Source organism: Scyliorhinus torazame, chromosome 4, assembly GCF_047496885.1.
Source record: "Scyliorhinus torazame isolate Kashiwa2021f chromosome 4, sScyTor2.1, whole genome shotgun sequence".
NCBI classification, from domain to species: Eukaryota; Metazoa; Chordata; class Chondrichthyes; order Carcharhiniformes; family Scyliorhinidae; genus Scyliorhinus; species Scyliorhinus torazame.
Genome location: NC_092710.1, coordinates 369,597,354 through 369,622,234, shown reverse-complemented (window position 1 = coordinate 369,622,234; position 24,881 = coordinate 369,597,354). Strand labels below are relative to the sequence as shown.

The window sequence follows — 24,881 nt, the reverse complement described above, 5'->3', positions numbered from 1 at the left end:
GGCGGTTCACATTTCCTGTCTAACTCAGGCAGGGGGATCAATGCTGAGTGTGTGAACTGGAATCAATAGTGAAATATCTGCCCTGGACGGTTCACATTTCCTGTCCCACTCAGGCAGGGGGATCAATGCTGAGTGTGTGAACTGGAATCAATAGTGAAATATCTGCCCTGGACGGTTCACATTTCCTGTCCCACTCAGGCAGGGGGATCAATGCTGAGTGTGTGAACTGGAATCAATAGTGAAATATCTGCCCTGGACGGTTCACATTTCCTGTCCCACTCAGGCAGGGGGATCAATGCTGAGTGTGTGAACTGGAATCAATAGTGAAATATCTTCCCCGGGCGGTTCACATTTCCTGTCTAAATCAGGCAGGGGGGTCAATGCTGAGTGTGTGAACTGGAATCAATAGTGAAATATCTGCCCCGGGCGGTTCACATTTCCTGTCTAACTCAGGCAGGGGGGGGTCAATGCTGAGTCTGTGAACTGGAATCAATAGTGAAATATCTGCCCCGGGCGGTTCACATTTCTTGTTTCACTCAGGCAGGGTGATCAATGTTGAGTGTGTGAACTGGAATCAATAGTGAAATATCTGCCCCGGGCGGTTCACATTTCTTGTCTCACTCAGGCAGGGTGATCAATGCTGAGTGTGTGAACTGGAATCAATAGTGAAATATCTGCCCCGGGCGGTTCACATTTCCTGTCTAACTCAGGCAGGGGGGTCAATGCTGAGTGTGTGAACTGGAATCAATAGTGAAATATCTGCCCAGGGCGGTTCACATTTCCTGTCTAACTCTGGCAGGGGGGTCACTGCTGAGTGTGTGAACTGGAATCAATAGTGAAATATCTGCCCCGGGCGGTTCACATTTCCTGTCTAACTCAGGCAGGGGGGTCAATGCTGAGTGTGTGAACTGGAATCAATTGTGAAATATCTGCCCCGGGCGGTTCACGTTTCCTGTCTAACTCAGGCAGGGGGATCGATGCTGAGTGTGTGAACTGGAATCAATAGTGAAATATCTGCGCCGGACGGTTCACATTTCCTATCTAACTCAGGCAGGGTGATTAATGTTGAGTGTGTGAACTGGAATCAATAGTGAAATATCTGCCCCGGGCGGTTCACATTTCCTGTCTAACTCAGGCAGGGGGGTCAATGCTGAGTGTGTGAACTGGAATCAATAGTGAAATATCTGCCCCGGGCGGTTCACATTTCCTGTCTAACTCAGGCAGGGGGGTCAAAGCTGAGTGTGTGAACTGGAATCAATAGTGAAATATCTGCCCCAAGCGGTTCACATTTCCTGTCTAACTCAGCAGGGGGGTCAATGCTGAGTGTGTGAACTGGAATCAATAGTGAAATATCTGCCCCGGGCGGTTCACATTTCCTGTCTAACTCAGGCAGGGTGGTCAATGCTGAGTGTGTGAACTGGAATCAATAGTGAAATATCTGCCCCGGGCGGTTCACATTTCCTGTCTAACTCAGGCAGGGGGGTCAATGCTGAGTGTGTGAACTGGAATCAATAGTGAAATATCTGCCCCGGGCGGTTCACATTTCCTGTCTAACTCAGGCAGGGGGGTCAATGCTGAGTGTGTGAACTGGAATCAATAGTGAAATATCTGCCCCGGGCGGTTCACATTTCCTGTCTAACTCAGGCAGGGGGGTCAATGCTGAGTGTGTGAACTGGAATCAATAGTGAAATATCTGCCCCGGGCGGTTCACATTTCCTGTCTAACTCAGGCAGGGGGATCAATGCTGAGTGTGTGAACTGGAATCAATAGTGAAATATCTTCCCCGAGCGGTTCACATTTCCTGTCTAACTCAGGTGGGGGGGGTCAATGCTGAGTGTGTGAACTGGAATCAATAGTGAAATATCTGCCCCGGGCGGTTCACATTTCCTGTCTAACTCAGGCAGGGGGATCGATGCTGAGTGTGTGATCTGGAATCAATAGTGAAATATCTGCCCCGGGCGGTTCACATTTCCTGTCTAACTCAGGCAGGGTGATCAATGCTGAGTGTGTGAACTGGAATCAATAGTGAAATATCTGCCCCGGGCGGTTCACATTTCCTGTCTAACTCAGGCAGGGGGATCGATGCTGAGTGTGTGATCTGGAATCAATAGTGAAATATCTGCCCCGGGCGGTTCGCATTTCCTGTCTAACTCAGGCAGGGGGGTCAATGCTGAGTGTGTGAACTGGAATCAATAGTGAAATATCTGCCCCGGGCGGTTCACATTTCCTGTCTAACTCAGGCAGTGGGTCAATGCTGAGTGTGTGATCTGGAATCAATAGTGAAATATCTGCCCCGGGCGGTTCGCATTTCCTGTCTAACTCAGGCAGGGGGGTCAATGCTGAGTGTGTGAATTGGAATCAATAGTGAAATATCTGCCCCGGGCGGTTCACATTTCCTGTCTAACTCAGGCAGGGGGTCAATGCTGAGTGTGGGAACTGGAGTCAATAGTGAAATATCTGCCCCGGGCGGTTCATATTTCCTGTCTAACTCAGGCAGGGGGTCAATGCTGAGTGTGTGAACTGGAATCAATAGTGAAATATCTGCCCCGGGCGGTTCACATTTCCTGTCTAACTCAGGCAGGGGGTCAATGCTGACTGTGTGAACTGGAATCAATAGTGAAATATCTGCCCCGGGCGGTTCACATTTCCTGTCTGACTCAGGCAGGGGGATCAATGCTGAGTGTGTGAACTGGAATCAATAGTGAAATATCTGCCCCGGGCGGTTCACATTTCCTGTCTAACTCAGGCAGGGGGGTCAGTGCTGAGTGTGTGAACTGGAATCAATAGTGAAATATCTGCCCCGGGGGGATCACATTTCCTGTCTAACTCAGACAGGGGGGTCAATGCTGAGTGTGTGAACTGGAATCAATAGTGAAATATAGCCCCGGGCGGTTCACATTTCCTGTCTAACTCAGGCAGGGGGACCAATGCTGAGTGTGTGAACTGGAATCAATAGTGAAATATCTGCCCCGGGCGGTTCACATTTCCTGTCTAACTCAGGCAGGCGGGTCAATGCTGAGTGTGTGAACTGGAATCAATAGTGAAATATCTGCCCCGGGCAGTTCACATTTCCAGTCTAACTCAGGCAGGGGGGTCAATGCTGAGTGTGTGAACTGGAATCAATAGTGAAATATCTGCCCCGGGCGGTTCACATTTCCAGTCTAACTCAGGCAGGGGGGTCAATGCTGAGTGTGTGAACTGGAATCAATAGTGAAATATCTGCCCCGGGCGGTTCTCATTTCCTGTCTAACTCAGGCAGGGGGGTCAATGCTGAGTGTGTGAATTGGAATCAATAGTGAAATATCTGCCCCGGGCGGTTCACATTTCCCGGTAAACGGCATCACAGAGATAATAATAATCTTTATTATTGTTACAAGCAGGCTTACATTAACACTGCAATGAATTTACTGTGAAAAGTCCTTGTCGCCACATTACGGCGCCTGTTCGGGTACACTGAGGGAGAATTCAGAATGGCCAATTCACCAACAGCATGTCTTTCGGGACTTGTGGGAGGAAACCGGAGCACCCGGAGGAAACCCACGCAGACACGGGGAGAACGTGCAGACTCCACACAGACAGTGACCCAAGCCGGGAATCAAACCAGGGACCCTGGAGTAGTGAAGCAACAGTGTTAACCACTGTGATACCTAAATATTTCTAAATGGTTTCTAAATTCCAGGCTGTGATCAAAACACCAAAAAACATTTCCATAGTTTATAAGCTGGGCGGTTCTTCAACATCTGATGTTCCCGTAGCTAAATCTTATTCAAAATCAGCCCCTTAAAACTGTATAAAAATCCCTGAGCTCTCTGCTCAAACTGCAGATCGAGCTGAAGGTGCTGAGGGTCATTCAGTGAATTCACCAGTGACCTGTACCGACACCAAGATGCTGCGAATCTTCTTAACCGTGTCTGTCCTCTTCTGGAACCAACTCGCTGCACAGGATGCGGTAGACGAGGTGATCAAACTCTGTGAACGAGATGACTGCCTGATACCCGAAGTCGTCATTAACGACAAGGTGAGTATAGTTCAGAGTTTACTGCATTCTGTAATATTTGTACCAGTGGAAATTATTTAATGCCTGTGTTATTGGGTCGAGTCCCCTTTACTCTCTTTACTGTCAAACATCTGTCTGACTCAGGCAGGGAGGGTTGTCAATGCTGAGTGTGTGAACTGGAATAAACAGTGAAATATCTGCCCCGGGCGGTTCACACATCCCGGGACCCGGCACTCACACAGTTAATGATTTCTAAATTCAAGGCTGGGATCAGGAAAGTATTCTGAGGAGCAGAATCTATCTGTACTTTAGACACGGATTAATCAGGGATAGTCAGCGTGGAAGGTCTTTCTTGACAAACACAGTTGAATTATTTGAGGCGGTGAGCAGGAGTGTTGATGAGGGGAATGCATTTGGAGTGGTCGATATGGGCTTTAGCCAGGCTTTTGATAGGGTCCCTCGTGGCAGACTGATCCAGTCAGGGCCCATGGCACCCAAGGCAAAGAGACACATTGGACCCACAATTGGCTGAGAGGCAGGAAGCTGAGGGTGGTCTCTGAAGGCAGGTTAATAGGGGGGTGGAAAAGGCAAATGGGACACTGGCTTTTCTCAATCGGGACATAGATTACAACAGCAGGGAGGTGATGTTGGAGTTGTACAGAACATTGGTGAGGACACAGCTGGAGTACTGTGTGTAATTCTGGGCACCACATTGTAGGAATGATGTGACTGTACTGGAGGGGGTGCAGAGGAGATTCACCAGGATGTTGCCTGGGACGGAACATTTCAGTTATGAAGAGAGGTTGGGGCTTGGGCTGTTTTCGCTGGAGTAGAGAAGACTGAGGGACGATCTGATCGATGGCTACAAGATTATGAGGGACATGGAGAGGATAATAATAATAATCTTTATTGTCACAAGTAGGTTTACATTAACACTGCAATGAAGTTACTGTGAAAATCCCCTCGTCGCCACATTCCGGCGCCTGTTCGGGTCACAGAGGGAGAATTCAGAATGTCCAATTCACCAACAGCACGTCTTTCGGGGCTTGTGGGAGGAAACCGGAGCACCCGGAGGAAACCCACGCAGACACGGGGAGAACGTGCAGACTCCGCACAGACAGTGACCCAAGCCGGAATCGAACTCGGGATCCTGGAGCTGTGAAGCCACAGTGCTAACCACTGTGCTACTGAGGCGTCCCACCCCTGATACTCCCACCACCCCGACCCCTCCCCAACACTCCACCCACACACCCACACCGACCCCTCCCCGACACTCCCACCCACCCCCAAACCCTCCCGACTCTCTCCAGGCCCCCTCCCCAATACACTCCCCAACCCCGACCCCGACACCTTCCTGACGCACTCCCCCCACCCCGACCCCTGACCGACACTCCCCATCCACCCCCCAACCCCTCCCCAACCCTCCCACCCCGACACCCGACCCCTCCCTGAAACTCCCCATCCCCCCACTCTGACCCCTCCCCGACACTCCCCACCCCGAACTCCGACCCCTCCCCGACACTCCCCATCCACCTCACCCCGACCCCACCCCGACACTCCCGATCCCCCCCACCCCGACCCCTCCCCGACACTCCCCATCCCCCCCAGCCCGACCCCTCCCCGACACTCCCCCCCCCCACCCCGACACCTCCCCGACACTCCCACCCAACCCCAAACCCTCCCGACTCTCTCCAGGCCCCCTCCCCAATACACTCCCCAACCCCGACCCCGACACCCTCCTGACGCACTCCCCCCACCCCGACCCCTGACCGACACTCCCCATCGACCCCCCAACACCTCCCCAACCCCCCCACCCCGACACACGACCCCTCCCTGAAACTCCCCATCCCCCCACTCTGACCCCTCCCCGACACTCCCCACCCGAACTCCGACCCCTCCCAGACACTCCCCATCCACCTCACCCCGACCCCACCCCGACACTCCCCATCCCCCCCACCCCGACCCCTCCCCGACACTCCCCATCCCACCCAGCCCGACCCCTCCACGACACTCACCCCCCACCCCGACAAGTCCCCGACACTACCCATCCCCCCCGACCCCCGACCCCTCCCCGACACTCCCCATCCCCCCCACCCCGACACCACCCCGACACTCCACATCCCCCCCCACCCCGACCCCTCCCCGACACTCCCCATCCCCACCAGCCCGACCCCTCCCCGTCACTCCCCCCCCCAACCCCGACACATCCCCGACACTCCCACTCAACCCCAAACCCTCCCGACTCTCTCCAGGCCCCCTCCCCAATACACTCCCCAGCCCCGACCCCGACACCTTCCTGACGCACTCCCTCCACCCAGAACCCTGACCGACACTCCCCATTCACCCCCCAACCCCTCCCCAACCCCCCCCACCCCGACACCCGACCCCTCCATGAAATTCCCCATCCCCCCACTCTGACCCCTCCCCGACACTTCCCACCCCGAACCCCGACCCCTCCCCGACACTCCCCATCCACCCCACCCCGACCCCACCCCGACACTCCCCATCCCCCCGAGCCCTACCCCTCCCCGACACTCCCCCCCACCCCGACCCCTCCCCGACACTACCCATCCCCCCGACCCCTCCGCGACACTCCCCATCCCCCCCACCCCGACCCCACCCCGACACTCCCCATTCCACCCCACCCCACCTCTCCCCGACACTCCCCATCCCCCCCAGCCCGACCCCACCCCGACACTCCCCATCCCCCCGAGCCCTACCCCTCCCCGACAGTCCCCCCCACCCCGACCCCTCCCCGACACTACCCATCCCCCCCGACCCCCGACCCCTCCCCGACACTACCCATCCCCCCCGACCCCCGACCCCTCCCCGACACTCCCCATCCCCCCCAGCCCTCCCCCTCCCCGACACTCCCCCCCCACCCCGACCCCTCCCCGACACTACCCATCCCCCCCGACCCCCGACCCCTCCCCGACACTCCCCATTCCCCCCAGCCCGACCCCTCCCCGACACTCCCCCCCACCCCGAACCCTAACCCCTCCCCGACACTCCCCATCCCCCCCCACCCCGACCCCTCCCCGACACTCCCCATCCCCCCCCACCCCGACCCCTCCCAGACACTCCCCATCCCCCCCCACCCCGACCACTCCCCATCCCCCCCACACCCCGACCCCTCCCCGACACTCCCACCCACCCCCAAACCCTCCCGACTCTCTCCAGGCCCCCTCCCCAATACACTCCCCAACGCCGACCCCAACCCCTTCCTGACGCACTCCCCCCACCCCGACCCCTGACCGACACTCCCCATCCACCGCCCCAAACCCTCCCCAACCCCCCCCCACCCTGACACCCGACCCCTCCCTGAAACTCCCCATCCCCCCCTCTCTGACCCCTCCCCGACACTCCCCGCCCCGAACACCGACACCTCCCCGACACTCCCCATCCCCCCGACCCCCGACCACTCCCCGACACTCCCCCCCCACCCTGACCCCTCCCCGACACTCCCCCCCACCCCGACACTCCCCCCCCACCCCGACCCCTCCCCGACACTATCCATCCCCCCCGACCCCCGACCCCTCCCCGACACTACCCATCCCCCCCACCCCGACCCCTCCCTGACACTCACCATCCCCCCACCCCGACCGTTCCCCGACACTCCCCATCCCCCCCACCCCGACCCCTCCTCGACACTCCCCATCCCCCCCACCCCGACACCACCCCGACACTCCACATCCCCCCCCACCCCGACCCCTCCCCGACACTCCCCATCCCCACCAGCCCGACCCCTCCCCGTCACTCCCCCCCCCAACCCCGACACATCCCCGACACTCCCACTCAACCCCAAACCCTCCCGACTCTCTCCAGGCCCCCTCCCCAATACACTCCCCAGCCCCGACCCCGACACCTTCCTGACGCACTCCCTCCACCCAGAACCCTGACCGACACTCCCCATTCACCCCCCAACCCCTCCCCAACCCCCCCCACCCCGACACCCGACCCCTCCCTGAAATTCCCCAACCCCCCACTCTGACCCCTCCCCGACACTTCCCACCCCGAACCCCGACCCCTCCCCGACACTCCCCATCCACCCCACCCCGACCCCACCCCGACACTCCCCATCCCCCCGAGCCCTACCCCTCCCCGACACTCCCCCACCACCCCGACCCCTCCCCGACACTACCCATCCCCCCGACCCCTCCGCGACACTCCCCATCCCCCCCACCCCGATCCCTCCCCGACACTCCCCCCCACCCCGACCCCCGACCCCTCCCTGACACTCACCATCCCCCACCCCGACCCTTCCCCGACACTCCCCATCCCCCCCACCCCGACCCCTCCCCCACACTTCCCATCCTCCCCACCCCGATCCCTCCCCGACACTCCCCCCCCACCCCGAACCCCGACCCCTCCCCGACACTACCCATCCCACCCCTCCTCGACCGCTCCCCGACACTCCCCATCCTCCCACCCCGACCCCTCCCCGACACTCCCCATCCCCCCCACCCCGACCCCTCCCCGACACTTCCCATCCCCCCCACCCCGATCCCTCCCCGACACTCCCCCCCACCCTGACCCCCGACCCCTCCCCAACACTACCCATCCCCCCAACCCAACCCCCGACCCCTCCCCGACACTACCCAACCCACCGAACCCCGACCCCTCCCCAACACTCCCCATCCCCACCCACCCCGACCCCTCCCCGACACTCCCCATCCCCCCACCCCGGCTCCCGACCCCTCCCCAACACTCCCCCCCACCCCGAACCCTAAGCCCTCCCCGACACTCCCCATCCCCCCCCCCACCCCGACCCCTCCCCGACACTCCCCACCCCCCCCACCCTGACCCCTCCCCGACACTACCCATCCCCCCCACCCCGACCCCCGGCCCCTCCCCGACACTACCCAACCCCCCGAACCCCGACCCCTCCCCAACACTCCCCATCCCCACCCACCCCGACCCCTCCCCGACACTCCCCATCCCCCCCCACTCCAACCCCTCCCCGACACTCCCCACCCCACCCACCCCGACCCCTCCCCGACACTCCCCATCCCCCCCCCCCCACCCCGACCCCTCCCCTGACACTCCGCATCCCACCCCACCCGGACCCCTCCCCGAAACTCCCCCCCCACCCTGACCCCCGACCCCTCCCCGACACTCCCCATCCCCCCGAACCCCGATCCCTCCCCGACACTCCCCATCCCCCCGACCCCCGATCCCTCCCCGACACTCCCCATCCCCCACCCCTCCCCGACACACCTCATCCCCCACCCCAACCCCTCCCCGACACTCCCCCCTCCCCGACCCCTCCCCGAAGCTCCCCATCCCCCCCACCCCGACCCCTCCCCGACACTCCCCATCCCCCCACCCTGACTCCTCCCTGACACTCCCCCCCCACCCCTGACCCCCGACCCCTCTCCGACACTCCCCCCTCCCCCGACCGCCTCCCCCTCCCCAACTCACAACTACAGGGGTGATACAACTTGCCCCCACTGCCCAGGGACCCCTGTGATAGGGAGAACCACCCTCAGAGACCCCTGTGATAGGTCGACCCCCCCCACAGAGACCCCTGTGATAGGGAGACCGCCGAAACAGAGACCCCTGTGATAGGGAGACCCCCCCACAGAGACCCCTGTGATAGGGAGACCCCCCCACAGAGACCCCTGTGATAGTTAGACCCCCCCCCACAGAGACCCCTGTGATAGGGAGACCCCCCCACAGAGACCCCTGTGATAGGGAGACCCCCACAGAGACCCCTGTGATAGGAACACCCCCCACAGAGACGCCTGTGATAGGGAGACCCCCCATAGAGACCCCTGTGATCGGGAAAACCTCCCATAGAGACCCCTGTGATATGGAGACCCCCCCTCAGAGACCCCTGTGATAGGGAGCCCCCGCCACAGAGACCCCTGTGATAGGCAGAACCCCCCACACCGACCCCTTTGATAGGGAGACCCTCCCATAGAGACCCCTGTGATAGTTAGACCCCACCCCTCAGAGATCCCTGTGACAGGGAGACCCCCCCACAGAGACCCCTGTGATAGGGAGACCCCCCCAACAGAGACCCCTGTGATAGGGAGACCCCCCCCCCCACAGAGACCCCTGTGATAGGGAGACCCCCCCCCACAGAGACCCCTGTGCTAGTTAGACCCCACCCCACAGAGACCCCTGTGATAAGGAAAACCTCCCTCAGAGACCCCTGTGATAGGGAGATCCCCCCACAGAGACCCCTGTGATAGGGAGACCCCCACAGAGACCCCTGTGATAGGGAGACCCCCACAGAGACCCCTGTGATAGGAACACCCCCCACAGAGACCCCTGTGATAGGGAAAACCTCCCATAGAGACCCCTGTGATAGGGAGACCCCCCCACAGAGACCCCTTTGATAGGGACAGCCCCTCAGAGACCCCTGTGATAGGGAGCCCCGCCACAGAGACCCCTGTGATAGTTAGACCCCACCCCTCAGAGATCCCTGTGACAGGGAGACCCCCCCACAGAGACCCCTGTGATAGGGAGACCCCCCCAACAGAGACCCCTGTGATAGGGAGACCCCCCCCCCACAGAGACCCCTGTGATAGGGAGACCCCCCCCCCACAGAGACCCCTGTGCTAGTTAGACCCCACCCCACAGAGACCCCTGTGATAAGGAAAACCTCCCTCAGAGACCCCTGTGATAGGGAGATCCCCCCACAGAGACCCCTGTGATAGGGAGACCCCCCCCACAGAGACCCCTGTGATAGGGAGACCCCCCCACAGAGACCCCTGTGATAGGGAGACCCCCACAGAGACCCCTGTGATAGGAACACCCCCCACAGAGACCCCTGTGATAGGGAAAACCTCCCATAGAGACCCCTGTGATCGGGAGACCCCCCCACAGAGACCCCTTTGATAGGGGCAGCCCCTCAGAGACCCCTGTGATAGGGAGCCCCGCCACAGAGACCCCTGTGATAGGCAGAACCCCCCATAGAGACCCCTGTGATAGGGAGACCCTCCCATAGAGACCCCTTTGATCGGGAGACCCTCCCACAGAGACCCCTGTGATAGTTTGACCCCACCCCACAGAGAACCCTGTGATAGGGAGAACCCCCCACAGAGACCCCTCTGATAGGGAGACCCTCCCATAGAGACCCCTTTGATCGGGAGACCCTCCCACAGAGACCCCTGTGATAGTTTGATCCCACCCCACAGCGAACCCTGTGATAGGGAGCCCCCCTCAGAGACCCCTGTGATAGGAGGCACCCACAGAGACCCCTCTGATAGGGAGAACCCCCACAGAGACCCCTATGATAGGGAGAACCCCCCCACAGAGACCCCTGTGAGACGGAGACCCCCCCCACAGAGAACCCTGTGATAGGGAGAACCCCCCACAGAGACCCCTGTGATACGGAGACCCCCCGCCCACAGAGACCCCTGTGATAGGGAGAACCCCCCACAGAGACCCCTGTGATAGGGAGACCCCCGCCCACAGAGACCCCTGTGATAGGGAGCCCCCCCCCACAGAGACCCCTGTGATAGGGAGACCCTCCCATAGACACCCCTGTGATACGGAGACCCCCCCCTCACAGAGACCCCTGTGAGAGTGTGAACCCCCCACAGAGACCCCTGTGATAGGGAGACCCCCCCACACTGACCCCTGTGAGAGGGAGACCCCCCCACAGAAAACCCTGGGATAGGGAGAACCCCCCACAGAGACCCCTATGATCGTTAGACTCCACCCCTCAGAGACCCCTGTGATAGGGAGAGCCCCACACAGAGACCCCTGTGATAGGGAGACTCCCCACAGAGACCCCTATGATCGGGAGACCCTCCCATAGAGACCCCTGTGATAGGGAGACACCCCCCCACAGAGACCCCTGTGATAGAGAGACCCCCCCCACACAGAGACCCCTGTGATAGGGAGAACCCCCCACAGGGACCCCTGAGATAGGGAGACCACCCACATAGAACCCTGTGATAGGGAGACCCCCCCCACAGAGACCCCTGTGATAGGGAGCCCCCGCCATAGAGACCCCTGTGATAGGGAGACCCCCCCCCCCCACAGAGACCCCTTTGATCGGGAGACCCTCCCACAGAGACCCCTGTGATAGGGAGACCCTCCCATAGACACCCCTGTGAGAGGGTGAAGCCCCCACAGAGACCCCTGAGATAGGGAGACCGCCCACTTAGACCCCTGTGATAGGGAGACTGCCACACAGAGACCCCTGTGATAGGGAGACCCCCCCAGAGACCCCTGTGATAGGGAGACCCCCCCACAGAGGCCCTTGTGATAAGAATTCCCCGCCACAGAGACCCCTGTGATAGAAAGACCCCCCCAGAGACCCCTGTGATAGGGAGACCCCTACAGAGACCCCTGTGATAGGAAGACCCCCCCAGAGACCCCTGTGATAGTGAGACCCCCCCACTGGGACCCCTGTGATAGGGAGACCCCCCACAGAGAGCCCTGTGATAGGGAGACCCCCCACAGAGACCCCTGTGATAGTGAGACCCCCCCACAGAGGCCCTTGTGATAAGAATTCCCTCCCACAGAGACCCCTGTGATAGGGAGACCCCCCCCCACAGAGACCCCTGTGATAGGGAGTCCCTCCCACAGAGACCCCTGTGACAGGGAGACCCCCCCACAGAGACCCCTGTGATAGGAAGACCACCCCACTGAGACCCCTGTGATAGGGAGACCCCCCCCACAGAGATCCTTGTGATGGGGAGACCCCCCCACAGAGACCCTTGTGATAGGAAGTCCCCCCCACAGAGACCCTTGTGATAGGGAAACCCCCCCCCCCCCACAGAGACCTCTGTGATAGGGAGACCCCCCCACAGAGACCCTTGTGATAGGGAGACCCCCCCACATAGACCCTGTGATAGGGAGACCCCCCCACAGAGACCTCTGTGATAGGGAGACCCTCCCACAGAGACCCCTGTGACAGGGAGACCCCCCCACAGAGACCCCTGTGACAGTGAGACCCCCCCACAGAGACCCCTGTGACAGGGAGACCCCCCCCCCCACAGAGGCCCTTATGATAGGGAAACCCCCCCCCCCACAGAGACCCCTGTGACAGTGAGACCCCCCCACAGAGACCCCTGTGACAGGGAGACCCCCCCCCCCCCACAGAGGCCCTTGTGATAGGGAGACCCCCCCCCCCACAGAGACCCCTGTGACAGTGAGGCCCCCCAGGGTCCCCTGCAATGGGCAGCTCAGGGGGCCGCACTACATGCGCAATCGATTCCTTAATCGGGTCCAACCTCTGCCTCGGCCCGGTTGATGACCATGTGCTGGTCCCCCTGGTGAGGCGCACGGCGGTAACCACCGCAGCCACCTCTGCCTCGGCCCGGTTAATGACCGCTGGCAGTAGCCTCCTGCACACCCTGGGGAAGAGGGTGTCCCGCCTTTCCTCTATAACATCCAACATTCGATCAAGCTCCGCAGCTGTGAAGGGTGGTGCTGATCTTCATGGAGCCGCCATCTTGGTTGGAATGAGAGTGCGCGGGGAGTGGGTCGTTTATCAGCGACTCCAGCTCGTCAAGCTCTCCAGCGCCAATTCCGGATCCAGTGAATCCGACGTGGGCGGGAATGGGAATTGCTCTGGATTCACCTGGACAGAGACCTGACCCATTAGCGTATCCTGACTCACTTTCTGAATAGCGCCCCCAACGGGAACGTAAATCACTCACAACTCAGTCCGAAGCGTCAGCATTACTCTCCCAAACGGAGAATTTCACACCGGATCCAAAACAGGATGTCCATTCCTTGGAGATGATGCAGTGAAGATTCACTGGGTTGATTCCTGGGTTACAGAGATGTCCAATACTGAAAGGAATCAGATTGTCGGGAACTCTCTGGAATTTAGGAGAATGAGAGGATCTCATTGAAACAGACAAGGTGACAAGGTACAATTTAGGATTCCAGGTTGCTCGGGGTGTAGTATAATGGAGTATATTCGGACAGGTCCTGTGAAGGGTTAACCCTGTGATGTCACTGGCAGGAAGTGACATCTACTCGTGATCTGAGAGTCTCGCAGAAAGCAGCACGAAAAGAAGCTCGTGTCGGGGAATGTTCTCCAAACGGTAAATGTGTTCCAATACAGTTAGAATGTCTGCAGCCAGCAGTCTCTGGGAGTTACGGAAACTTCTCCAACACAACAACACAATGGAACAGGTGGGGAGTGCGTGGGGCAAGTAGAGTTGGGGTTAAAGGTGAGGCATGATCTTGTTGATTGGTGGAACAGGCTTGAGGAGTTATTGGGCCTATTCCAGCTCCTATTTCTTCCGGTCCAATGACATTGTTTTCTTTTCATCCTGGATTAGTGCCTGGATACGAGGACCAATTTCTAACCCATTGAAACCTTTCTGTTTCAATAATGTGGTAAAACAGCCAAAGGGAAACACAATTACTGGACATGATTCAGTGTCGATGGCCTTCCAGAACATTCTCTATATTTGTTTTCATTGAAAGCCCAAGGGGAAGGTGTGAGGCCCAATGGGCAGGATAACTCTAAAGTTGACAGAGTGTATGAGGGGGTCAGGGAAATCAATCTGGAAGTGGTGATGCCAAGACTCCCATCAAAAATTCCAAACTCTTTTACCAGGTCAGTCCATGCAGGACATGAATACTGCTCCCACACCTGGGAACCGAGGACAGTCCCCTCAACACTGATGTGTTTTGGTGCGAGTTCAGTTGTGTCACATGGTGATGGATTTTATTTTCTTGTTTTAGAATTATGATGAGGCGGAATTAGAATTTCGCCAATGGATTCAAACTGAAGTTGATGCCGTGGATATTAAAAGTGCGCTGGCGATCGGTCTGGACAAACTATTCAGTTATGCACGTTGTGGGAATGTTGCAGGTATGTCAGATGTTCCTTCAAAGTAACAACAGATTCTAAAACAGCCATTCACTCTTTAACCTGTCACGCTTGAAACTTTCTGTACAGACTGACACACTGAGCAAAGAATTGTCAATCCCAGAGCGTTCCTCAGTCACATGTGACTCGTGGGATGAGGCGCTAGTTGGGCTACTTACACACATAGAAACAAACAGAGAAAATAGAAGCAGGAGGAGGCCATGCGAGCCTGCCCCGCCATTCTTTATCATCATGGCTGATCACGAAGTTCCCGCCTTCCCCCCCATATCCCATTATCCCCTGAGCCCTACTTCTTTGATACCTGCCGGCTTTATGTTCCCAGAAACCGGGAAGGTTTCCCACATGCACTGGGAGCGAGATTCCAGCTGTGGTTGCTGAATTTCCCGAGTGTAATAAAGACTCTTTCTCAGGCATGAACCCGCGATTGGAGTCGACATGAACCCTTGTGGAAGCTGAGAAACTGCATCTCTCTCAGCTCAGTGGATGCTGCGGGAATGCTGGCTCCTGTCTGAGACTCAGTGACAGGAAATTCTACCTTGTTAAAGAGAAATCCTGTGTAACTAACTGCGTCCAGTTATTTAATGGTTAATGGTGGTTGAGGGAGAATGTTTAATGGTTTATGGTGGTTGAGGGTGAATGTTAAATGGTTTATTATGGTTGAGGGTGAATGTTTAATGGTTAATGGTGGTTGAGGGTGAATGTTTAATGGTTAATGGTGGTTGAGGGTGAATGTTTAATGGTGAATGGTGGTTGAGGGTGAATGTTTAATGGTTAATGGTGGTTGAGGGTGAATGTTTAATGGTTAATGGTGGTTGAGGGTGAATGTTAAATGGTTTATTATGGTTGAGGGTGAATGTTTAATGGTTCATGGTGATTGAGGGTAAATGTTTAATGGTTAATGGTGGTTGAGGGTGAATGTTTAATGGTTAATGGTGGTTGAGGGTGAATGTTTAATGGTTTATGATGGTTGAGGGTGAATGTTTCATGGTTAATGGTGTTTGAGGGTGAATGTTTAATGGTTAATGGTGGTTGAGGGTGAATGTTTAATGGTTTATTATGGTTGAGGGTGAATGTTTAATGGTTAATGGTGTTTGAGGGTGAATGTTTAATGGTTAATGGTGGTTGAGGGTGAATGTTTAATCGTTAATGGTGGCTGAGGGTGAATGATTAATGGTTAATGGTGATTGAGGGTAAATGTTTCATGGTTAATGGTGGTTGAGGGTGAATGTTTAATGGTTTATGGTGGTTGAGGGTGAATGTTTCATGGTTAATGGTGGTGAAGGGTGAATGTTTAACGGTTAATGGTGGGTGAGGGTGAATGTTTAATGGTTTATTATGGTTGAGGGTGAATGTTTAATGGTTAATGGTGTTTGAGGGTGACTGTTTCATGGTTAATGGTGGGTGAGTGTGAATGTTTAATAGTTAATGGTGGTTGAGGGTGAATGTTTAATGGTTTATGATGGTTGAGGGTGAATGTTTCATGGTTAATGGTGGTTGGGGGTGAATGTTTAATGGTTAATGATGGTTGAGGGTGAATGTTTAATGGTTAATGGTGGCTGAGGGTGAATGTTTCATGGTTAATTGTGGTTGAGGGTGAATGTTTAATGGTTTATGATGGTTGAGGGTGAATGTTTAATGGTTAATGGTGGTTGAGGGTGAATGTTTAATGGTTTATGATGGTTGAGGGTGAATGTTTCATGGTTAATGATGGTTGAGGGTGAATGTTTCATGGTTAATGGTGGTGGAGGGTGAATGTTTAATGGTTAATGGTGGTTGAGGGTGAATGTTTAATGGTTTATGATGGTTGAGGGTGAATGTTTCATTGTTAATGGTGGTTGAGGGTGAATGTTTAAAGGTTAATGGTGGTTGAGGGTGAATGTTTAATGGTTTATGATGGTTGAGGGTGAATGGATAATGGTGGTTGAGGGTGAATGTTTAATGGTTAATGGTGGTTGAGGGTGAATGTTTAATGGTTTATGATGGTTGAGGGTGAATATTTAATGGTTAATGGTGGGTGAGGGTGAATGTTTAATGGTTTATGATGGTTGAGGGTGAATGTTTAATGGTTAATGGTGGTTGAGGGTGAATTTTTAATGGTTAATGGTGGTTGAGGGTGAATGTTTAATGGTTAATGGTGGGTGAGGGTGAATGTTTCATGGTTAATGGTGGTTGAGGGTGTATGTTTAATGGTTAATGGTGGTTGAGGGTGAATGTTTCATGGTTAATGGTGGTGAGGGTGAATGTTTAATGATTTATGATGGTTGAGAGTGAATGTTTCATGGTTAATGGTGGTTGAGGGTGAATGTTTAATGGTTAATGATGGTTGAGGGAGAATGTTTTATGGTTTATGGTGGTTGAGGGTGAATGTTTCATTGTTAATGGTGGTGAAGGGTGATTGTTTAACGGTTAATGGTGGGTGAGGGTGAATGTTTAATGGTTTATTATGGTTGAGGGTGAATGTTTAATGGTTAATGGTGTTTGAGGGTGAATGTTTAATGGTTAATGATGGTTGAGGGTGAATGTTTAATGGTTAATGGTGGCTGAGGGTGAATGTTTCATGGTTAATTGTGGTTGAGGGTGAATGTTTAATGGTTTATGATGGTTGAGGGTGAATGGTTAATGGTTAATGGTGGTTGAGGGTGAATGTTTAATGGTTTATGATGGTTGAGGGTGAATGTTTCATGGTTAATGGTGGTTGAGGGTGAATGTTTCATGGTTAATGGTGTTTGAGGGTGAATGTTTAATGGTTATTAGTGGTTGAGGGTGAATGTTTCATGGTTAATGATGGTTGAGGGTGAATGTTTAATGGTTAATGGTGGTTGAGGGTGAATGATTAATGGTTTATGATGGTTGAGGGTGAATGGATAATGGTGGTTGAGGGTGAATGTTTAATGGTTAATGGTGGTTGAGGGTGAATGTTTCATTGTTTATGATGGTTGAGGGACGAATGTTTAATGCTTAATGGTGGTTGAGGGTGAATGTTTAATGGTTATGATGGTTGAGGGTGAATGTTTCATGGTTAATGGTGGTTAAGGGTGAATGTTTAATGGTTTATGATGGTTGAGGGTGAATGTTTAATGGTTAATGGTGGTTGAGGGTGAATTTTTAATGGTTAATGGTGGTTGAGGGTGAATGTTTAATGGTTAATGGTGGGTGAGGGTGAATGTTTCATGGTTAATGGTGGTTGAGGGTGAATGTTTAATGGTTAATGGCAGTTGAGGGTGAAAGTTAATGGTTAATGGTGGTTGAGGGTGAATGTTTAATGGTGGTTGAGGGTGAATGTTTCATGGTTAATGGTGGTTGAGGGTGAATGTTTAATGATTTATGATGGTTGAGAGTGAATGTTTCATGGTTAATGGTGGTTGAGGGTGAATGTTTAATGGTTAATGGTGGTTGAGGGTGAATGTTTAATGGTTAATGGCAGTTGAGGGTGAAAGTTAATGGTTAATGGTGGTTAAGGGAGAATGTTTAATGGTGGTTGAGGGTGAATGTTTCATGGTGAATGGTGGTTGAGGGTGAATGTTTAATGGTTAATGGTGGTTGAGGGTGAATATTTAATGGTTAATGGTGGTTGAAGGTGAATGTTTAATGGTTAATGGTGGTTGAGGGTGAATGTTTGATGGTTAATGATGGTTGAGGGTGAATGTTTAATGGTTAATGGTGGTTGAGGGTGAATGTTTAATGGTTAATGGTGGTTGAGGGTGAATGTTTAATGGTTAATGGTGGTTGAGGGTGAATGTTTAATGGTTAATTGTGGTTGAGGGTGAATGTTTAATGGTTAATGGTGGTTGAGGGTGAATGTTTAATGGTTAATGGTGGTTGAGGGTGAATGTTTGATGGTTAATGATGGTTGAGGGTGAATGTTTAATGGTTAATGGTGGTTGAGGGTGAATGTTTAATGGTTAATGGTGGTTGAGGGTGAATGTTTAATGGTTAATGGTGGTTGAAGGTGAATGTTTAATGTTTAATGGTGGTTGAGGGTGAATGTTTAATGGTTAATGGTGGTTGAGGGTGAATGTTTAATGGTGAATGGTGGTTGATGGTGAATGTTTAATGGTGGTTGAGGGTGAATGTTTAATGGTTAATGGTGATTGAGGGTGAATGTTTAGTGGTTAATGGTGGTTGAGGGTGAATGTTTAATGGTTTATGGTGGTTGAGGGTGAATGTTTGATGGTTAATGGTGGTTGAGGGTGAATGTTTAATGGTTAATGGTGGTTGAGGGTGAATGTTTAATGGTTAATGGTGGTTGAGGGTGAATGTTTAATGGTTTATGGTGGTTGAGGGTGAATGTTTAATGGTTTATGGTGGTTGAGGGTGTACAATGATGTTATGTATGTAAACATTCAAAACGAGTTTGACAAATTACCATTTTTACAATAGACTGTTAGCAAAATTTAAACTCATGTGATGGAAGGGGATGGCAGCATGGATCCAGAATTGATCCACTGATTGGTTGATTGATATTTATTGTCACATGTACCTAAGTACAGTGAAAACTATTTTTCTGCGGCCAAGGGAACAAATGGTAGATCAACAAAAAGCGATTGGTTCCATTGCGGAACAAGGCCAAACAAGAGCAACATAGAGCGTCATGAACAGTGTTCTTCCAGGGAACAGATCAGTCCGAGGGGGAGTCGTTGAGGAGTCTAGTAGCTGTGGGGAAGAAGCTGGTCCTCTGTCTGGATGTCCGAGTCTTCAGACTTCTGTATCTTCTGCCTGATGGAAGGGTCTGGACGAAGGCAATGCCTGGGTGGGAGGGGTCTCTGATAATGCTGCCTGCCTTCCTGAGGCAGCGGGAGGTGTAGACAGAATCAATGTGAGGGTGGCGAGCTTGTGTGATGCGTTGGGCTGAGTTCACCACACTCTGCAGTTTCTTGCGATCTTGGACCGAGCAGTTGCCATACCAGCTGTGATGCAGCCGGATAGGATGCTCTCTATCGCACATCTGTAGAAGTTTGTGAGAGTCGATGCAGACATGCTGAAGTTCTTTACCTTCCGTAGGAAGTAGAGACTTTGTTGGACTTTCTTGACTGTTGCATCAACATGAGTGGACCAGTAATGGTGATGGTAAACCCCAAGGAACTTAAAGCTATCGACCATCTGGTTTAGGGGCTGGCTTAGCACAGTGGGCTAAACAGCTGGCTTGTGATGCAGAACAAGACCAGCAGCGCGGGTTCAATTCCCGTACCGGCCTCCCCGAACAGGTGCCGGAATGTGGCGACTAGGGAGTTTTCACAGTATCTTCATTGAAGCCTACTTGTGACAATAAGCGTTTATTAATATTATTATCTCCACTTCGGAGCCATTGATGCAGACGGGAGTGTGTGCCGTGCTGCACTTCCTGAAATTGATGATCAGTTCCTTGGTCTTTCCGACGTTTAGAGAGAGGTTGTTTTCGGTACACCATGCAACCAAGTGATCGATCTCCCTCCTGGAGTCTGATTCGTCGTTGTTTGAGATGCGGCCCACCACAGTCGTATCATCTGCAAACTTCCAGATTGAGTTGGAGTTAAATCTTGCCACACAGCCGTGTGTGCACAGGGAGTACAGTCGAGGACTGAGCACACATCCTTGCGGGGCCCCGGTGTTGGGGACTATTGTGGAGGAGGCGCTGTTACCTATCCTGACAGATTGGGGTCTGTTGGTGAGGAAGTCGAGGATCCAGCTGCACAGGGAGGGGTCAAGTCCAAGGTTGCAGAGTTTGGTTATTGGTCTTGTTGGGATAATGGTGTTGAAGGCGGAGCTGTAGTCGATGACCAGCAGTCTTACACAGGTGTCCTTGTTGCCGAGGTGTTTGAGTGTTGATTGTCGAGCCAGCTGGTCTGCGCAGTCTCTGAGTGCTCGCCCAGGGACTCCGTCGGGACCCGTCGCTTTCCGCGGATTCACTTTCAAGGAGGCAGCTCTTACCCCTGAGGCTGTAATAGTGGGTACGGGTGTGTCCAGGGCTGTATTGGCGGGAGGCACTGATACATTGGCTGACTGCTCAAAGCGGGCATTGAACCTGTTCAGTTCCTCGAGTAGAGATGCTCCAGCCCCAGAGATTCCGCCTGGCCTTGCTTTGTAGCCTGTGATCTTGTGTAGGCCCTGCCACAGTCGCCATGGGTTAGTGACGTTGGCCTGGGACTCTGGTTTGATCCGGTATTGCCTTTTGCCTTCCCTGATGGTTTCCGTACGTCGTACCAGGATTTCTGATCGAGGTCAGGGGGGTCAGACTTGAACGCCTCCGTCCGGGACTTCAGCGGGGAGTGAACCCTTTGGTTGAGCAGGGTTTCCGATTGGGGAATACCCGTATTGTCTTCTTTGCTGCACCGTCCTCGACACACTTCCTGGTGAAGTCTGTGACGGTGGTTGCGTATTCGTCCAGGTTCGCTGCCGGGGCCTTGAATATGGACCAATCCACAGTGTCCAAGCAGTCGCGGAGAATGTCCTCAGATTCCTCGGACCAGCACGGCGCGCTTTTCTTCGGATTTGCCAAAGTGTGGTTGGGGAATGGAGCGGTCGGCCCCTTTGATGCCCGTGTAGCAGTGTCCAGGGTGTTCGCACCTCTGGTGGAGCAGGAGATATGTTGATGGAGTTTGGGTGGAACCTTCCTGAGGTTGGCCTGGTTGAAGTCTCCAGCCACGATTGTCAGGGCTTAAGGGTGATTTGTTTCTTGGTTGTTGATGGTGGAGTTAGTTCGTCACGTGCTGCTCTACATCCTGGCTACTTGTTCATTTGCATATTCCCTTAAAGTGATATCACAACATTTTCCACATTTCAACAAAGTCACCCTGCCCCCTCACCTGTAACTTTTTACTCCCCGTAAGCTGATCACCCAGTTAAATGCTGTGTCTCTCTGTCTACAGGTACCGTTATTCCTCTCGCTGCATCTTGGGGAGTTGTTGGATACTTGAAAAATGGCAAAATACAACAAAGATTCAGTGTATTTGTCCTGATAGTTCCCGAAGTCATCAATCCACCGGAACCAACAGATCCAGCAGTTACATTACAAACTGGACCTCCTGTTTGGTTCTATGGCAGGTGAGTTTAGTGACTGATATATTGTGATTGATGTTCCTTTCTGTCAGCTCTTGTATCAACATCAGCCTGGGGCGGGATTCTCCCGTTTTGAGACTAAGTGCTGTGGTGTGGGTGGGAATGTGGAATGTTCCTGTTGTGGCTTCTTGCCGGAAAACACTCCGAATCTTCCCACCCATCATTAATTATTCACCTGGGTGTTTTCCGCTGTTTTCAGCAGTGGGTCAGGCCTGGATGGTGTGTAGTCCGCCCTCCTGCCCGGGTGTCATATTGAAAAGATGTCCAACAACACTGAGCCATGTTGACAAAAGAAGGTGGACCTCCTGAAAATGCAGATCGATTTCCAGCAACATTGGTCACCCAGAAACAGGCCAGCAGAAGGACCCCCTCCAGAACACATAATACGGAAGATCCAAGGGCCCAATCTCCCCCAACCCAAGGCTGTGGTGCTCCAGGGTCCAGGGTTGTGGGCGCTCTCCATCCTCAACTCTGTGGGCAGCGCCACGCATCCTGACTTTGGTACACTACATTGTGATGAATGTTTCTCACACTGGCGTTTTTCCCGCCGGAATGGCAGAGAATCTATCCTGGGGGGGCACCCTGAGGTCCCTCTGCTACTGCACTCTCTTTAGAACTGAGCCATTAAGTCTGGATAGACTATCTCCACCCTCTCTGTAAAATGCATCACCTCACATTTCTCTGTGTTAAACTCTATCTGCCACTTGTCTGCCCATTTGGCCAGCTTCTCGATGGTCTTACTCCAGCTGTGGACTAACTGACTGGTGCAGGCGCCTCAATGGGCTGAATGGTCAACTCCTGTCCCTGTTGTCCTGGCAACCGACTTTCCAAACAGGATTTGTCAGGGGGATAAAAATTAAATCCTCTGTTCTTAATGCTGTTGCAGGGTTTTTGACAAGAAAGTTGATGAACAACAAACTGAAGAACTTGTGATTCAATTACTGAAGGATTTGGAACAAGACAACCAGCCCTTCAATAGCACATTTTTTGACATCACTTATTTGAACACAGAAGGGTTAATGGAAATAGGTTTTATGAAGACAGGAGAATGAAGGTTTTCTGGAAGGTTCTGTACCTTTCATGGCATCAAACAGTGAGATGTGCTTAACTCTATTCTAAAACTGTTTAACTTTCCATTGGGTTTAATCTGGAATACTGAGCATAGTTTTAATCTCCTTACCTCAAGATGGTTATATTTACCTTTGAGGGAACGCAATGTCTGCTCATCAGACAGGTTACGTATATGTGTCAATATTGGCATTTTGGACAATTCCACCAATGTCCATCTCCAAATCCCTGTGACCCTGTTTAGAAATATTGCCCTCTACTGGCAGTTAGTAATTATGACTCCCACACACACACTGCAGCATTTATTCTAGATTCAAAATTATTCAGCGACATTCATATCCACAGTGAACATTTCTTCCTCATTTCCATACACTGTCCCATTGATTATTTAGCTCAATGATTCTAAACAATGTTCTTTTCTCGATGTCCAGTTTCTCCCCACATTGTCCGGTCATCTTGGTTCTCACCTGGGTCTGGGCCGTTTTGTCTGCCTCAAAATTAAATAAAAACAGAGACTCTTCAATCCACTCCACCATTCAGGAAGATCATGGCTGATCTTCGACCTTAACTCCACCTTCCCACACTGTCCCTCGAGTGTGTAATCTGTCTGATAAACAGGGAATGCACTCCCACTAAACTCGGTTCATCCACCCTTAACTAAGGAGCCCAAACATCACCACATCATATTCTACCTGCCATGTTCTTAACCACTCACTTAACCAACCAAATGTGGAGCAAACACGTGATCGTCCACCCACACGTTAGCCGTACATGTGACTCCAGCCCTGATATATTTGACTGTCTCTGAGTCCCGCCTGCTCTATTTCCCGTTAATATTATTTATAATTAGGTTTCCCTTCAACGTCTGAAATTCATTGCTGAACACGTCTCCACACTGCACAGATACAGGGCAAAACTCAATTGTACCGGGTGGTGGGCCCTCTACTGGGGAACGGAGATTAATCACTGCACTAATTTGCTTTTTCTGTTATCTTGCTTTCAATGAATTGTGAGAGTGAGACTGAGATGGTCCTAGTGACAGATATAGTTCCATAATTTTCCATCTTCACACAGCCATGGAATATATTCATATTTATCCATCATACTGACCAGAATGTTTCAAGTTGATGTGAAAAGAGTTGGGATTTGTTACAGAGCACAGAGTATTGAAGCTGTTAAATGTGAAATCATGGAGTGATCAGATGTGGGACTGTTCCTGGGCTCTCTCACTCGGAGTTAGTTCCAGATGGAATTATTTAATTACAAGGGAATGTTTAAACTGTAAAGAGACAGTGTGTTCACCATTTGTAAAATAATGAGATTTTCATCACATCATCGGGAAGATTTTGCTTCAATGTTTGAATAGTTCTGTGTCCTGTGCACTGAAATATAATGGGAATGGACCATATAACAGACTGTGTGGAATAGACACTGGACACTGTAGGAAGAACACGTCACTCACTGGAGAAACCTGCTAATGGAGACAACACCCTGTGTGGGCAGTAAAATATTCCCTTTTCCTGCCAGTCCTGAGAATCAAACACTGGACATTGTGGTGGGGATGATTAAAAAGGTTGTTTCTCAACCCGGTTTGGTCTGACTCAGATCAGTCCAAGTTCAGGAAACAGATGGGCCCAGATCAGGAAAGTGAAAGTGGGAGTTTTGTGACCCAGGTGTGAAGCAGCTGAAAACTGGTCCTTAAACCGGAGAAAGAATCCCAGTTTAAAATTAGAATCCAGAGACTGAAGGTGGAATAAAGTTTCCATTCAGATCTCCTCAAACCCACACTGGGAGCTGACTTTGGGAATATCGACAGACTGAATCTGTGACTGAGAAAATGATCGATTCAGATCTGACTCCCGTTAACAGGTGACCCATTCACAGGTTTGTCTGGTGCAGTAAATAATCCATCGTCTTCTAGTCTTTGTTTGTCTTTTGTTTTTCAAACTGCTGGGAATGGATTCTCAC

General features: G+C 53.0%; 1 protein-coding gene across 1 annotated transcript; it reads left to right on the top strand.

Moving 5' to 3' along the window:
- Positions 1-3,781: 3,781 nt before the first annotated feature.
- On the top strand, positions 3,782-24,860 carry LOC140411780 (uncharacterized). Its single transcript, XM_072500762.1, has 4 exons — positions 3,782-4,018; positions 14,663-14,792; positions 21,656-21,830; positions 22,732-24,860. Exons 1-4 carry the CDS (start codon positions 3,887-3,889, stop codon positions 22,895-22,897), a joined length of 603 nt encoding a protein of 200 aa, XP_072356863.1. The 5' UTR covers positions 3,782-3,886; the 3' UTR covers positions 22,898-24,860.
- The last annotated feature ends 21 nt before the right edge of the window (positions 24,861-24,881 follow it).